Source organism: Protopterus annectens, chromosome 5.part0 (genome assembly GCF_019279795.1).
Source record: "Protopterus annectens isolate FY-2018-M chromosome 5.part0, PAN1.0, whole genome shotgun sequence".
Lineage (NCBI taxonomy): Eukaryota > Metazoa > Chordata > Ceratodontiformes > Protopteridae > Protopterus > Protopterus annectens.
This window is the reverse complement of record NC_056735.1, coordinates 1,349,881,702-1,349,897,390: the sequence shown is the minus strand read 5'-3', so window position 1 is coordinate 1,349,897,390 and position 15,689 is coordinate 1,349,881,702. Positions and strand designations below refer to the sequence as shown.

The 15,689-nt window shown below is 43.1% G+C and overlaps 1 protein-coding gene across 1 annotated transcript in view; it reads left to right on the top strand.

The window, feature by feature from the left end:
- Window positions 1-15,689, top strand: part of FCHSD2 (FCH and double SH3 domains 2) — a 3,469,714-nt gene that overhangs the window by 1,222,814 nt on the left and 2,231,211 nt on the right. The window contains exon 4 of the mRNA XM_044071145.1: window positions 8,932-9,008. Within this exon, the coding sequence (XP_043927080.1) occupies window positions 8,932-9,008 (77 nt within the window). The remainder of the gene's footprint in view (window positions 1-8,931; window positions 9,009-15,689) is intronic.

Sequence of the window (15,689 nt, the reverse complement as noted above, 5' to 3'; positions counted from 1 at the left end):
ATTAATATCATAAAGACCGCAGTTAATATATATATATAACGGCAGTTAATATATATTTACGTATTTAAGTATCGTAATTGCACTCTCATTGTATACACTGTCACTACCTGCTACTAGTGTAAGAACTGTCTTCTAGAAGCATTGTTATATAATAGGTTCATAGGTTTATACTAGGCTATCTGCCCTAAGGCATTTATAAGCCTAGCCCAAATTATTGTGGCTTACGCCACCCCTTATATGAAAAAATACTGTGCCCATTAGTTTGTTGTGCCTCTGTCCAGCAGTGACCCAGAGATGATTCCCGGGGTAAACCTACGATCTCCCATCCACAGGTCTAGATTTCTCTTGAACAGAGTCAGCGAGGTGGTCTGCCTCACATGGACCGGGATTTTATTCCACAGCATAGGGAGTCTCTGAGTGATAAATCTATCCCTCCAGCACGTCCTATTTATATCCGTGCTAAGGTTTAAGTCGCTTGCTCTAGTGGTTTTGGTGGATTTGGATTTTTTGAGGTGGAGCATGTCCATTAATTCCGGGTTGGACATGGCCTTGTATGTCAGGCACATGTCACCTCTGAGCAGACGGTATGCGACTGAATAGAGCTGGAGTTTCTTCAATCTGGCAGCATATGACAGATTTTGGAGTCCCTTTATCCTTTTGGTGAGGAACTTTTGGGGTCTCTCCAATTGCTGCAGCTGTCGGGTGAGATACATCCCGAATGGGGCATTGTACTCTATCATTGGTCTGATAAGTGAAGAGTACAGGGGAACAATGACCTCACTAGATCTGGATGTGAATCCTTCATGATCAGGTGGGCAATGTAGAAGGTCTTTCTAACCACTTTAGCAATGTGAGTGTCAAAAGAAAGGCCACTGTCAACCTGGGTCCCCAGGTCCCTGATAACCTCTTCTGTGCTTAGTGGATTGCCACCTATATGGTAGCTTGGGGTTACCTTGTTTTTCCCGAAGGGTATGACTATACATTTTTGGCGTTTAACTTCAGGCCATGGCTCTGGCACCAGCTATCTGTTTCCGTGAGTCCCTTCTGAAGGATATCAGTGTCCGATGCACTTTCCACTATGGCCCAGTTTGCAGTCATCTGCAAACTTTGTCAGCCAAAGTCCTCCCATGTTGGCCTGTACTTCTGAGAAGTAGATGCCAAACAATAGGGGCCAAGGACCGAGCCCTGTGGGACACCACTTGTGACCGGCTTGGAGTCTGACACAGCGCCAGCAACTCTAACCCTGTGGGTTCTGTCCTTAAGCCAGTTTGCAACCCATCTTGTGACATATGGGTTTACATTTAAGCTGGTAAGTTTTTCTACAATACCGAGTGGGGTATTGTGTCGAAAGCCTTTGCAAGGTCAAGGTAGGCTGTATGGACTGCCTTTCCCTCATCAATGGCCTTGGTGACTATTTCAAGAAGTCGACCAAGTTCAAAAGGCATGATCTTCCCTTGACAAAGCCAAACTGGGTCGGGTCCAATGTCTGCAAGTCCCCTATATCTTTGTTTATGAGCTCCATTATGATCCTCTCCATAGCTTTGCAGACTAGACTTGTTAAGCTTATGGGGCGGTAATTACCAGGGTCCGTAGAGGCGCCACCTTTGTGGAGTGGGACCACAGTTGCCGAACGCCACTCCTTGGGCACGTATCCTGTGGTAAGGCTGAGATTAAACAGCTGCCTTATGTGCGGGTTTAATTCCTCATTTAGCTCGTGTAGCACACAGCCGGGGACACCATCCGGTCCCATTGATGCTGTGTTTTAGCTTTAGAGAGCAGCTTTCACCTGCGCATTTGAGATGTCCGGGAGGCTACACTCGGCTGGGATAGTTATCTCTCCTTTAGGGGAGGGGGTGAAGTTTGCACTGAACCTGTCTGCCAGTATGTTGGCAATGTCTGTGGGTTCAGTGATTTTTGTATCATTTTGGACTAATTCTGAGCATATCTGTGAGTTTCCACCCAGGTTCCTAACATAGCTGAAAAAGGCCTTATGATTGTCCTTTGAATCCATGGCAATTTTTCTCTCAAAATTGGCCTTAGTTGATTTTATGAGTGCTCGTAATTTTTTACTAATAATGATCAGGGGTGACTTCCCTTTTATGGATTTTGTTCTATCATGTAATAGCTTTCTCCCCTTATTGTAAAGTTTGTTAATGGCTGGGGTCCACCAGACTGGACGTTTGCCCTTTGTGGAAAGAGTCTTGGTTTTATTTGGGATTGCCTGATCCATGCAGTCCTGGAGGTGTTCATAGAAGGCATTTGTAAGGGCTTCCAGCTTGGGTTGTGGTTTCCTCTGACTCAGGGGCCTTGAAGGATACCACACCAGTCTTGAGTAGTGTGAAGTTTGCTTTAGAGAAGTTCTTCACTATGGTCTTTTTGTTTGGGGTGGGGCGGGATGTGGATTTCCAGTGAGATTAGTTTATGATCAGATCTCACCAATGAGGGATATACTTCGGTGTGGAGCATTTTGTCCCCATGTTTGTGACAATGAGATCTAGTATATTTTCTCCTCTCGTGGGAACAGTGACTAGCTGTTCCATGGCATTTGAATTTATGAACTCCAGGAACCGTTGGGCTAGAAAGTTAGGGCTTGAGTAATGTTCCCAGTCTATATTCGGGTAGTTGAAGTCACCCAATATGATGGTGTTTGGAGATACATTTATACCCTCCAGTGTCTTCAGGAAGGCTGTGTGGGGTTCCTGAGTTTGAGAGGGTGGCCTGTAGCATGCTACAATTTGTAGAGCAGTTTTGCCTATTGTTAGTTGCACCTGGATGGTTTCGAGCTTCATGCGTTGCCACCAACCTGGAGGTGTGAGTATCCTTTATGAATATGGATACACCCCTCCTTTTGTGGAGTGGTCCGGGTTTTGGGGCGGAACGCATGATATGAGGTAAAACCTAATAGTGCCGGGGTGCTCTCAGGAGCCTTGAACCAGGTTTCAGTTACAGCACAGACATCGATGTTCTCCATACTGAGAAGGGCCTCGAGTGCGTGCATTTTGAGATTTAGACTTCTGGCATTGAGCAGCATTACCCTCAATTTCTTCCCATTTTTGTTTTCTAGGGTGGTAGGTTTAGAATTTGAGCCTTGCCTAAAAAGGCACTATGGGGTGGCAAGAGCCTTAGCCAATATCCGGAATCCCAGGGTGACAGGTGCAAGCCGTCCCTTGAGCAGCGTGGCTTGTCAAGCATGTCATCCCAGGCAGACAGACACTGGATCCCCTTTGAATGACACCAGACATTAAGCCAATTGTTAAAGCTGATCATCTTGTCTCTATATTGTGGCATCATTCTTGGTGAAGGAAGGATACTGCTCAGGGTTAGGGTCATACCTGCCTGGGCTACATAATCAGAGAGCTCCTCTATGTCTCTTTTCATGCAGTCCAGGGAGGTGCGTCACAGGTCGTTCACACCAGCATGGACAATGACTGTGTCATATTTGTACTTGCTGTGGAGTGACCAGTGCTTGTGTTATGTGGCGGATTCTAGCGCCCGATAGGCAGCTTACTGTGACCCTCTCCTTGTTCAGCCTGGTGAGTGGGACGTCAGTGTGTCTGACTATGGAGTCACCTATGACAAGTATGTTTGGTGTTGTATTTGGCCTTAAGGGCTGTGACTGCTTTGCACACTGCTTTTGTGGTTTATGTGTTGCTTGTGGGGTGTCTTGAGGTAGCAGTTGTTTGGGTGTCTGCTTTGGAGGCCTCTGCTGTTTAGGTAAATTTTACTCAGAGCCTCCGAGTATGTCTTTGTGTGTTTATGTGTTTGATTCAGTGGAGTGGTAGCATTATGTGAGGCTGGTTTTGTGGTGTGTGTAGTTGCCTTCTCCTCCTGTCTGGTCTTGCCAGTCCTGAGTTGAGAGAGCTCAGCCTCCAGTTTGGCTAAATAGCTGCATCTCGCAAGTATTTGTGTTATGTGGGAGGAGGAGAGGGTTGTCTGTGTACATGAGGCAGTTATAACATTGCCTCAAGATTCCCAGATTCACCAGCTGGACCGGAGAGGAGATTGACAACTGACCTTTGGACATGCTAGAATAATATTGGGAAATCCTTAATTGAAAACAAGGGCCAGTGGGGAGTGAGGGTGTAGTGCTTTTAATTTTTAGTGCTGACTTATATAATTGCTTTAGTGAGCAAGTGCCAGGTAACTTGAGTGCAATGTGATACAAGTAACTAAATGCAAAAGCGACAAACAGTAACTTTCTTTCAAGTGAAACAAGGAAATAAGTACAGTAAGCAATGCAGATATCACTAGTGATCCACAGAAGCTGAGAAGTTGCGTATTAGGTGAATTAGCTTCCAGGGAAATAACAAGCAAACAAACAACAAGTATATAAACAAAGCTAGATTCAGTAGGCCTGGATCTAGTCTATGATAGAGCAAACAAGGTGAACCAATTTCAGTAAGATACAGTTCAAATATTCAGGCACTATAAACCTTTAACCAGAAAATTCCCAGCTCAGAAGGGCAGAGTCCAGCCTCTTCTCCCACAAGAGTGCAGTCCACGAACCTTCTTAATGTAAAATAACTGGCCTGAAGCCCAAGTGCCTAAACCAGAACTAATACACTTGGACACTGGGCTCTCAATCAGCAGTTCCCAACTTAGAAGGATGAAAGCTACCTGTCCTGCCACCACAGTGCTTGCCACAAACCTTCCTAATGTAAAACAACTGGTCTGAAGCCCAAGTGCTTAATCCAAAAGACTTGAATGATAGCTACACTTTAATCAAGTTACAACCAAGCAGTAATAAATACCATTGAATACTTTAGAGAATGTCTGGATTAGTGCTCAAGTTACACAAACAAAGCTAGATCCAGCAGGCCCGAATCCAGTCTATGCCACAGCAAACAAGGCACCAACTTCAGTAAGAAACAGTTCAGATATGCATGCACTATAAGCCTTTAACCAGAAATTCCCAGCTCAGAAGGGCAGAGTCCAGCCTCTCCTCCCACAAGAGTGCAGACCACGAACCCTCTTAATGTAAAATAACTGGCTTGAAAGCCCAAGTGCTTAAACCAGAATTAATACACTTTTAGAATAACAGACACTGAGCCCTCAATCAGCAGTTCTCAACCTAGAAGGATGTAAGCTACCTGTTCTGCCACAACAGTGCAGACCACAAACCTCTCAGTGCAAAACAACTAACTGGTCCGAAGCCCAAGTGTTTAAACCAAAAGGCTTAGAATGAGTTACACCAAGCAGTAATAAATACAATTGAGTATTTTAAGATGATGCAATATAAGATTATTGGTCTTGTCTCCCACTTGACCTATTTATTCTGTTTTAGTCTTTTTACTGTTATGAATATCTGTTACCATATTTTTCTTTATTGTATTATATGATTTTCTTTCTACTAACATAATAGTCTACTAACAATGGAGCTTTTCTCCCCGGGCCTCCACTGAAAAAGGGGTTTATGCCTAGTCGGACTCTCCCGGTAAACAAATGTAAAATAAATTAAAAAATAATAAAATTTACCTACACTAGAAAGAGGTCAAATGTTAATGCAGTTGAGGTTTGCCATTGTGTAAGCTTTAAGATGAAATCTTTTAAAAATCTTGTACATAGCATTTTTTTAATTATTGATGCACATATGAACAAGTAATATTTGACACCTAGAGACGTCAGTAGGAGTTAACTGCAGATGCACCTGGAGGCGTCACTCTGATGTAATGAGTTAAAAGAAGGCAGGAATTGAATGAGCTATTTAATGGTTGACTGTTATAAGTGATGTATAATGTTTGCAGCTACGGTTGTGTCAGCATGCTGTGTAATGTATAATGTTTGCAACTGAGATTGTGTTTATGGTTTATTTTCATTTATATAATTGTAAGATTGCCTCTGTCATACATGATAATTTAGTAAAGTTGTTTCTTCTAGCTGGGATAATTTATCTATGATAACTGAGTATGGGATAGTGTCAAACACCTTTGTGTGGTCTAGACATGTAATGGGTACTGATCTGATTTCATCATTTGCTTCATTAACCTTCTTGAAGAAGTCAACCAGGTTGAATTGGCAGAATCTGGCCTTAGCACATATGAACTGGTTTGGGTCAAGAGTTCATAGGTTACCCAGGTTCTTATTTATTAATTCCATAAAAATAATTTCCATAACTGTAGAGATGAGGCTGGTCAGACTTAGAGGTCTGTAATTTTCCAGGTCAGTTGACACCCCACTATTATACAAGGGGATGACCGTTACTGCCCTTCATTTGTCCGGAACAAGTTCTTTTTGGTGGCTGACTTTGAATAGCTCCGTAATGGGTCTGACAGATCCTGATTCAGGCTGGACAGTAAGCAGCCTGGTTTGTTATCTGGCTTTATAGTAGCAGTGTTCCTAGCCTTGAATAGTGCCTTGAGGACTTGTTCATTGGAGATTTGAAAGGGGGTAGAGCCGCAGGTATGAGATCTGGGAATGTAGAATGAGAGAGGGGTTTAAATGAGAACTAAGTTTATCCCCTAGCAGATTTGCTACGTCTTCTGGGACAGAGTATGTGGTAATTTATTATTAGCTCTGCACAATTCTGGGCATTTTTCTAAGGTTTCTTAACATAGTTAAAGAAAGCTTTGTGGTTGTCCTTTGCCTGGGTCACAGTTTGTACCTCATATCTGGCTTTAGTTGATTTGATTTGGGTCTGGACTTCCCAAGTTTAGCAAGAGCTTTTTTCATCTTGAGAGTTATTTATTTTTATGTTCAATGTATTTTTTATTGTACAGCTTGTTTATATTTGGTTCCGCTATAGAGATGTTTTGTTGAATTTGGCACTATATGTAATTAGGAAGGAGACATCCATTTATGCAACTTTTAACATGTGCAAAGAAGTTGCCAGTAAAGGAACCCGCATAAGCAGTGGGGGTTAAATGAGTTGGAAGAGGATGTTAAGTATAGAAAGGTCACCACTCATCTTCAGTAGATTAACCTTGCCGTAATCTCTAAGTAAAAAGGTATTTGAGGATCCTTTTGGCTTCGGTCTTAAGGTGAATGTGACTTAATTTGTGGTCTGATTTGACCAGGGATGGAGTTACATTTGGTAGGAAGCAGAGATGTACTACGTTGGTGAGGACCAAGTCCAAAATTTTATTATCCCTAGTTGAGATGCAGACTAACTAGTCCGTATAGTTTGTATTGATGAAGTCCATGTTAGAAGATGTGTATGTCTTCCAGTTAATGGAGGGGTAGTTGAAGTTCTATAGGAGAATAGTGTTTGACTTGATGCATAGAGACACCGTACATGTTGGTTATAAGTTATGGGCTGGGGAGCATGGGAGGGCTCCTATATTTAACCGTAATGCTATAAGGAGTCTTATTACAGTTAAGTTAGACTTGGAGGAGTTCCAGATTATGGAGTTTGAATGTGAAGTTTTTTTTTTACAAATCTGGAGACACCACAACCGTTAGTGCTTCATCTTATGTGGTGGGCCTGAATGTTTTGTGGTGTTGAAACTCTGCACTTAAGGAGTGCTTTCTAGTTTGTTGATCCATGTCTCTGTAAAGATGCAAATACCGGTGTTTTCCAGGATAAAGAGTGCTTGTAGGAGTGGATTTTTTTGTTAAGACTCTTAGTGTTGAGGAGCAATACCTTTGTTGTCTGGATTCTGTTTTGTTGTGTTGGAAGCTTTTGAGGACTGATGTTGACTAAAAAAGGCACAGAAAGGTTGACATAGTTTTAGCTATTATATGAAAGCCTTGGGGGTTAAGTGCAGACCATCAGTGGCAGAGTAGTTAAGACTGTGGACTCTCTCTTCATGGGCTGATAATATTGGACCTTTTTTCAATGATGCCAGATGCTAAGCCTCTTATTAGTCAGTAATCCTTTTTGTAGTGCAGCATCCTTTTTGATGTTGGTAAAATGATGCTTAGGGCGCTAGGTTCACATCTACTTTGGACACATATTCTGAGAGCGCCATCATGTCTGTCTTCATGTAGTCCAGGAAGGATTTGCTTTCAGTCGATCATATAGCACAAATGTTGACATCCCGAAGGTAAACGACTCTGTTGAAAACAGAAATGTCGGCTTCCTAGTACACATGTGCTGAGGTTGCTTCTTGGCCCATTCAAATATCAGAAAAAAAACAGACAACACACCCCCAACCCCCGCTAATTATCTGTACTAACTCTGAGATAGCATGATCCTGGGGAAAGGAAATATTCCCCTTCCCCGGGATTGTCGATCTCGCACACAAATGCGGTCGATTAAGCAGATATCGACCAAACTCCCTATCGACCAAGCCAACGGAACCCCAAGGGAAATATGTCTCTAGTCATTTGCACTCACATGTACTATGAGTGGGTCATGTACTTGATTTGAGATGCAGATTCTTGGGCGTCTGCATGATGTGGTTAATCCTGGTACTTGGTAGGCATCTTTTAATAAATCTGTTTAAAAAAAATGAAAGAATAAATAAAGCACTTAAACAGCTAGCCATATGTATGGTAGATTAGAGGAGGGGGTATATGATTTATACTCTGTTGATTTCAGGGGTACATGATGTTAGGATTTTAAAAGGCTGGCAGAAGGGCCACTGGTAACAACTGTCAGGTTACAGTTAAGAATGAGCTCTGGTGTAGAGTGGACCACTGCATCATATTGCTGATGAAGCCATAGATGACTAAGGTAGAGAAAGTACATAAAAAAGAAAAAGGATCGGGTAGGTATAGGAGTGGGGACATCTGTAGTACTTCATGAACTTGATAAGTTTGACAGGCTTACTCCTTCATATGCTTGTATACAATAAGCTACCAGGCAGAATATTATTCTACACTTACTTACAGACAGCAGGAAAAGCAATGGCTTACTGCTTTGATTTCCAGCATCATAGTATTTGTATGTTCTTAAAATTTCTTGTATAATGATAGTAATCGCTATATCTAAGCATTTGCTGCTCTTTCGGTATGGTTGATTTACAGACATTCATATTTTTTTTCTTTCAGACCATTCAGAAACTGGCTTGTCAATATTTGAAGAAGGATTGGCCTGGAATAAAAGCTGATGAGAAGGGAGATTACAGGTAAATTAAAATAGGGATGTACTTTCTGAAATACAAAGTTACACAAGGCTTTTATATGGATCCATGTTCAGGAGTTTTTTTTTTTTTGTAAGTGCCAAATTAAGTTAAAGTTCAAGCATATTCTCAGTGAAGGTTCTTAGTCTACAGAAATGTGCAGATTACGGAGTTGTTGTCTTGCCTGGTGCTGCAGTAGCTGTGCTACAAGAACTGTTCACATTTCATATTTTGCTAGTTGCCTTCTAGCCACTGTTTTTACTTTTTTCTGTCTTGAATTGGAAGTACTAGACATTCCCCGGGATTCATGAAGCTCGGCGCAAGGCCGGCGTAAGGCCTGCGCCGGCGGTGCAGTGAATAGCCGGCGCAGTAGCGCCATATACATATTAATGAGAGTGCACCGGAATCACAGACACGTGCGTAGTGTACGTGAGCGAACCCAGGTAGGATGCGTCTGGAGGCGTGTCTAAGCCGGCATGAGGTGAGCAACCTAATGTGCTGACAGCCACGGTCCGCCCACAATAGTAATGGCAGCAGCCAGGTCCCGTGCAGAATGAAACGCATGTACAGTATGCAACATAGTACCCGTCCCAAATTAACGGAGAAGCAAATACAAGCCACGAAGGCATAAGTGTACCCGTCCAAGGAGCAAAGGATACGCATAAGACCGCGTTCATCCCGCAATGCACCGTCAGTGTTTACACTCAGAGAAGGTGTACAGCCGCATGTCAGCGCGCCGCACCGACATAGGAGCAGCGATTAAGGTCACCACCTGTCCCACTTTGGTTGGGGCAGTCTCTCCATGGCCAGTTGTGTCCGAAAAACGTATTAGAAATGGCTGGTGTGCTACAATTGTAGGACACAATGATATCCCGTATTTAATGTAATGGTAGCATGAATTGGTTATTTCTGTAACAGAAATACCTAAATGACACAAGAAACAGAATAAGCAAGCAAATTGCCACAACAATAAGCTTATATTTAGGCAAACAAGTGAAGTTCTATGCTATATAGTGACCGTTTGTATGTGTCGGCCTGTAAAGTCAGATGTGAGTCCGCGAAATATCCCAGATCGGAAACTGGAAAAGGTGGAAACCCCAGTAGCGACATGGGCATGGTCACCAGGGTTACCTGCTGTCCCAATGTGCCATGGACAGTCCCTGATTGGACAGTTGTGTCCCTGCAACAATCGGAAAAATGGAAAATGACCTCCGATCCCTGTCAAAAAATTCCGCAATATACATGTAATAGTAGCATAAAACATATACATTACTATATGAAACACAGACATGGCATAAGAACATAAATAAGGAACCCAAATGCTTACAGAATAAGCTTATAGTATGGCAAACAAGTGAAGTTCTGTCAACTGCACTAGCCGTGGGTATGTGTAGTCCTGCAAATTCGAAGTTTCCATAACATGCCCCACTATGGGCATTGGAAGGTGCCAACCATAATGGTCACAAGCAGTAGTGACAGTACATAGCGGGTAGCTGTGTTGACATAACAACAGTAAGGAAGCAAGATACCTCAAACACAGGCAAACATGTGCATAGCAACATATCCCACACCCAGCAACGTCTCTGTTGCATACACTGGATGGCGTATGATGAAGTGTAATATCCAGAAGCAGAACCCATGCATTCGGATGTACTACACAATAGCCTCATTGTACATGTCAGTCCCACCCATGTATACCTCTGCACCCAAACCTGCTAGCATCCGTGTGCAGCTATACAACCACACACAATGTGCATACCTGAAATGTGGTAAGATGTTTGTGTTAGGCAATGCCTGCTGGCAAATCACTTCCACATGTCACCAACCCACCGCAGGTACAGATATGTAAATGGCTGCATGTGAATGTGTCAGCAGAATGTGTACATCCGCATGTAGTATGTACCCGTCAAACCATATAGGTTAGCATACGACATGGTGCACATAACTGTACACATGTGGACAAGTCGGGTCGTTGGACCACCGCATCGATGATTATCTATGCAGTGAAGTCGATCACATATAGCGGAACAGGTGCCTACCAAACAGGACGTCCTAACAGGGTGCTACAGGCAAAAGGGAAGCTGGGACATCACATGTGGAGAGTAGCGTTGCTGGACGGACAAATACACACGGTCAAGGTAAGGACGGAACAACATGCATATGGCGGATGGATGTTGTTAAGTAAAATATATAGAAACACATATGAAGTTCCAGTTTAGACTCGAAATACTATATAATGCATTGGCAGTAGAACTAAGCCTGCATGTAATTGGTGAAGCTAAGCTGTAGTGTGATGGAATTCTGAACCTGGCAGTAAGCAGTACAGCAGGCTCATGTCTGTCAGCATTAATTATTTGCTGGGTTACAGAACAATAAATGTATGTACTTGCATAACAGCACTCCTTCCCCAGAGGAGGATGGCCTTGTGAGCTCTATCGAAGATAACAGTACAACTCCTTACCAGAGAGACAAAGCAACGTATTAAGAAATTAACTGTCCACTGTATCGTAACAGTCTAGGGTCCTTGAAACAGCTACAATCACAAAAGGACACTGTAATGTACAAGGTGCCTTGCAAGGCTGTGTTATTCCCATGGGAAAACATTTTAAAGCACGACCCAGCACCCACGTTATGTATAGACTATTGCGGACCATAGTGATGGAAATGCCCTGTGACCCGACCACGTCAGTAAGGTGGGCAAAAGCTGATTGTAAACACTATATAAAGAAACTGCTTACTGTATAGAGTCAGACAAAACTCACATACTTGGACTGTATATTATTTAGCCTGCCTGTGTACACTACTAAAACTTTCCGAACGAGCCTCCTGTGTTATCGGCTGTCACTTAGAAAAGCCTACTGATAACTACAGTCTGGTTTTAACTACTTCTTTCAGATTGTGATCCTTGTAAGTCCGACTTCCCTTGGTAAGCTACAGGTCAGAGTGCATGGCTGGTTAGACATGTACGCTGGAGAATATGCATAAATGGTTCTTCTTGAATGAAAAGACCTCCAACTGAATTGTTGTGTGTAAAGAGGCTGTTTACTGTCTGATCTGTGGCTGAAAAGCGGAAACTGGATCCCAAGAAGAAAACGTGCAGCCTTAAACAGGAGGCCCAGGTAAGTGTTTGCCTTTTTGTCTCTATTGTAGATCAGGGACCAGACTACATTGTGTTTTGTTGTTAACAGTAGTGATATGGGTCGAAGACCTACCCACATACTGTTAAATCTGAACATAGGTCAGGGGAACACACAGCAGAGTAAATAGTGATTGTAGACACTACAGTGGATACAGGGAAGGAGACACCACGTGGTATGACAGAAGGGTACGTAGCAGTCGTGTAGAGGATATGGGAGATTATTGAAGAAACAGATCATGTGATCCGCGTTTGACGGGTGACGTGAAGAATATGCAATCGCAGAGAGCACATAATGTGAGTTACGCAAAATGGGGGTAATAATAAATATGACATTGATGGTATATTACGCAAAATATCGTTACTGAAACATTGTAATCCCTGAAAATTTGATGCACATGTTCCAGGGTAAACACCTGTTCCACCCTGAGAGGGACAGTCCCTCTTTGGCCAGCCGTGTCCTGTAAACAAACGGCAAATGTCCTGATATCTCAGGACAAACATTTCCCAGATATATATCAAAATGGTAGCATAAAACAGTAAATTTGTATGTGGAACAGCAAAATATAATAATAAACAGAATAAGCAACTGAAATGCTACAACAATTGGTCGCTCTCCTGGCAAAACGTGAATTCCTGTCCTATGTACTGGCCGTGGGTATGCATTTTCCAGGCAAATTACACGTTCCGAACACTAATGTCCCACATTGTGCATTTGAAAAGGTGGCAGCCCTAAGATGTGCAGGCGACAAAACAGCGACAATTGGGTATCCGTCATGCACATCGGTGGACTGAGGTAGTGTACCGAAGGGAACAGAACACTACAAATGGCTAAGCATCATACGTACACAGAGAAGATCATAATACAGTAGTACCGATAGCCCCCCCCCCACAACCCCCTACCACCCCAATACCACATCCAGGATATTAAGCGGGAGGGCAGGCTAGTCCCCACATGTTATCCTGTGGCAACAGAGGTAGCACAACGAACAAATGTAACAGAAGCTATTGAAACCACATCCCGAACACGTAACATACCTAGGGACACCCGAGTAAGAACACAGTACTAAAACAGAGTGAGGATATCTGTCAATTAATTGAAGTACCGAACCCTCATGCAGGACAGGAAGGCCAGGACCCAACCCCCGTAGCGTATAGACCGTGGACACCAGAAGATATCTGTAAAGTCATAGAGGGAATTCCCCATCCACAAAGTAATCGCTATTCACCATGTAATACCCCTGTATCTCCTGATTGGAAACCAAAAGGGGAATGGCGGATGGTACAGTATGTACAAGCTGTAAATCATGTAAGAATACTTAGGGTAGCGTTGGTGCCAGACCCACACACTATATTCATTGCTATGAACATGCCACAGAAGTATCTTACCGTGGTACATATAAGCTATGCTTACTTTGCAATACCTATACATCCACATAGTCCGTATTGCTTTGCATGTACAGTCAGGGTGACAGATACAGCCATACCCGGCTATCGCGGGGATACTGTAAAAGTACAAAGATATTCTCACAGGGGATGGCTAGCTACATTCCGGTGTTAACTCCACCCGGGGCCAGTCAAGTTCTACTTTATTTGGATGATATTCTGCTTGCGGCCCCTACCCAGCAGCAATGTATGGAAGATACAATAGCATTATTGAGATAATCAGCAGAACAGGGACATAAAGTAAGCAAGCATAAATTGCAACTACAGAGAATACAGGTCAATTACCTGGCATATCTGGTATCCAAGTAGGGTAGAACATCACATGACGATAGGAAGGTAGCAATATAATAAGCACCCAAGCCAACTAACAAGAAGGGAATGATGTCCTGTCTGGGCCGACTAACATTTGTCAAATCTGGATACCAAACAATGCTGTGGAATCCGCTGTATTGTTTGCCTTAACCTTTAATACACCTATGGCAGCACAACACATAGTACACTGGATTACAGTAGCAGAAACAGCGTTCTGCAGACTAGAACGATTGATAGCCTCAACAGCTGTAGTAGGTCTCGTGAATAATCATAACACATGTTGTCAGACCGTAGATTGTAAGCGGAGATATATGGCGCCAGTCTTGATGCAACAGCAGGGAAGTAAGCAACGCTACATAGCTGACTACTCATTGCAGTTGGACACTGTGGCATGGTCAGTGCCACATTGTGTACAGGCAGTTGTTGTAGCACCCATGGCAGTACAGGCCCGGCCGTAATGTTACTAGACCACCCTCTCACTGTGAGAATGTCTCATGCAGTTGCGATCAGTCTGCTGCAAGAGAAGATAGCATTCCTGACCCGTGCTAGACATTTGTCATGTTTGACCATACCACTGAGTCAACCTCATATGGTGATTGATCGTTGTACAACATGAAAACTATCAACGTCCACGTCCGACACCTGTGTATGGCACACCACACAGTTGCCTATCTGAAATGGATTAAATAACTACACACAGACATGATATCACTGATATACCCTTAGATGATGCAGAGGTGACAGTTAATGTGTACGGATCATGTAGACAGAGTCCTACAGGAACGAATCAAGTAGTTTATGCAGTAGTTATTGATAATGACATTGTAGACGGCCAAACCCTGCAGCATAACGTGTCTGCTCAAGCAGCAGAATAGATAGCTTTAACACGTGCTTGTACTGTAGCGGAAAACTGATGTGTGGACATATGTCCCGATAGTCAGTCTGTTGTCTGTGCAGTGCATGTTTATGAGCAGCAGTGGAAGAATAGGGAAATGATAACATCCACCGGTAAACCGATTAATCATGCGCGCATAAACTTGAATGCATTAGACTCCATGCAGTTACCCACTGAAGTAGGTAATTGTAAATGTGCAGGGCATAGAAAGCAACAGGATAACAGTAGGAAAGGTAAGGCATGAGCTCATGCACCTGCAAAACAAGCAGCGTCACAGTTGGAAAGTGTTTGTGTGAATGAGGAATGACAAACCTCGGACAGTTTAGATGTAGAAACTGTACAAACAATGCAAACAGCAACTACGAAAGCAGAAAAGCCGACGTGGTTATGACGAGGAGCAATCCTTGAACACGGACTGCACATATCCACAGTGAGAAAGCCAATATTAACGTCTAATGTATTCAGATATGCGGCTTTGTGGAGCCATGGGTAGAGACATGTCTCAACAGGGGGGATGGTACATTTGGTTAACAGAATACCCCTAACATACGGAATTACGAACCACATACAAACCTCATGAGCAGCGTGTCACGTTTGCAGTAGATATCATGCACAGGGAGTATTTAAACCCGGAAGGAGTGAGTTTACCTACACCACCATAACCGTTCCGTACTATTTGTATGGAGTTCATACATCTGCATAAATGTGAAGGAACAAATACTGTTTAGCGATTACACATATATATAATCAAAATGGGTAGAAGCATTCCCAACCATTAATCCGGATGCAGCAGCAGTGGCAAAGGTGCCAGTAAAATAAAGTATCCCTAGATCTGGCATGCTGTAAAGAAGCTACAGTGACAATAGAACACATGTAGTGAACCAGACAATCACGCTAC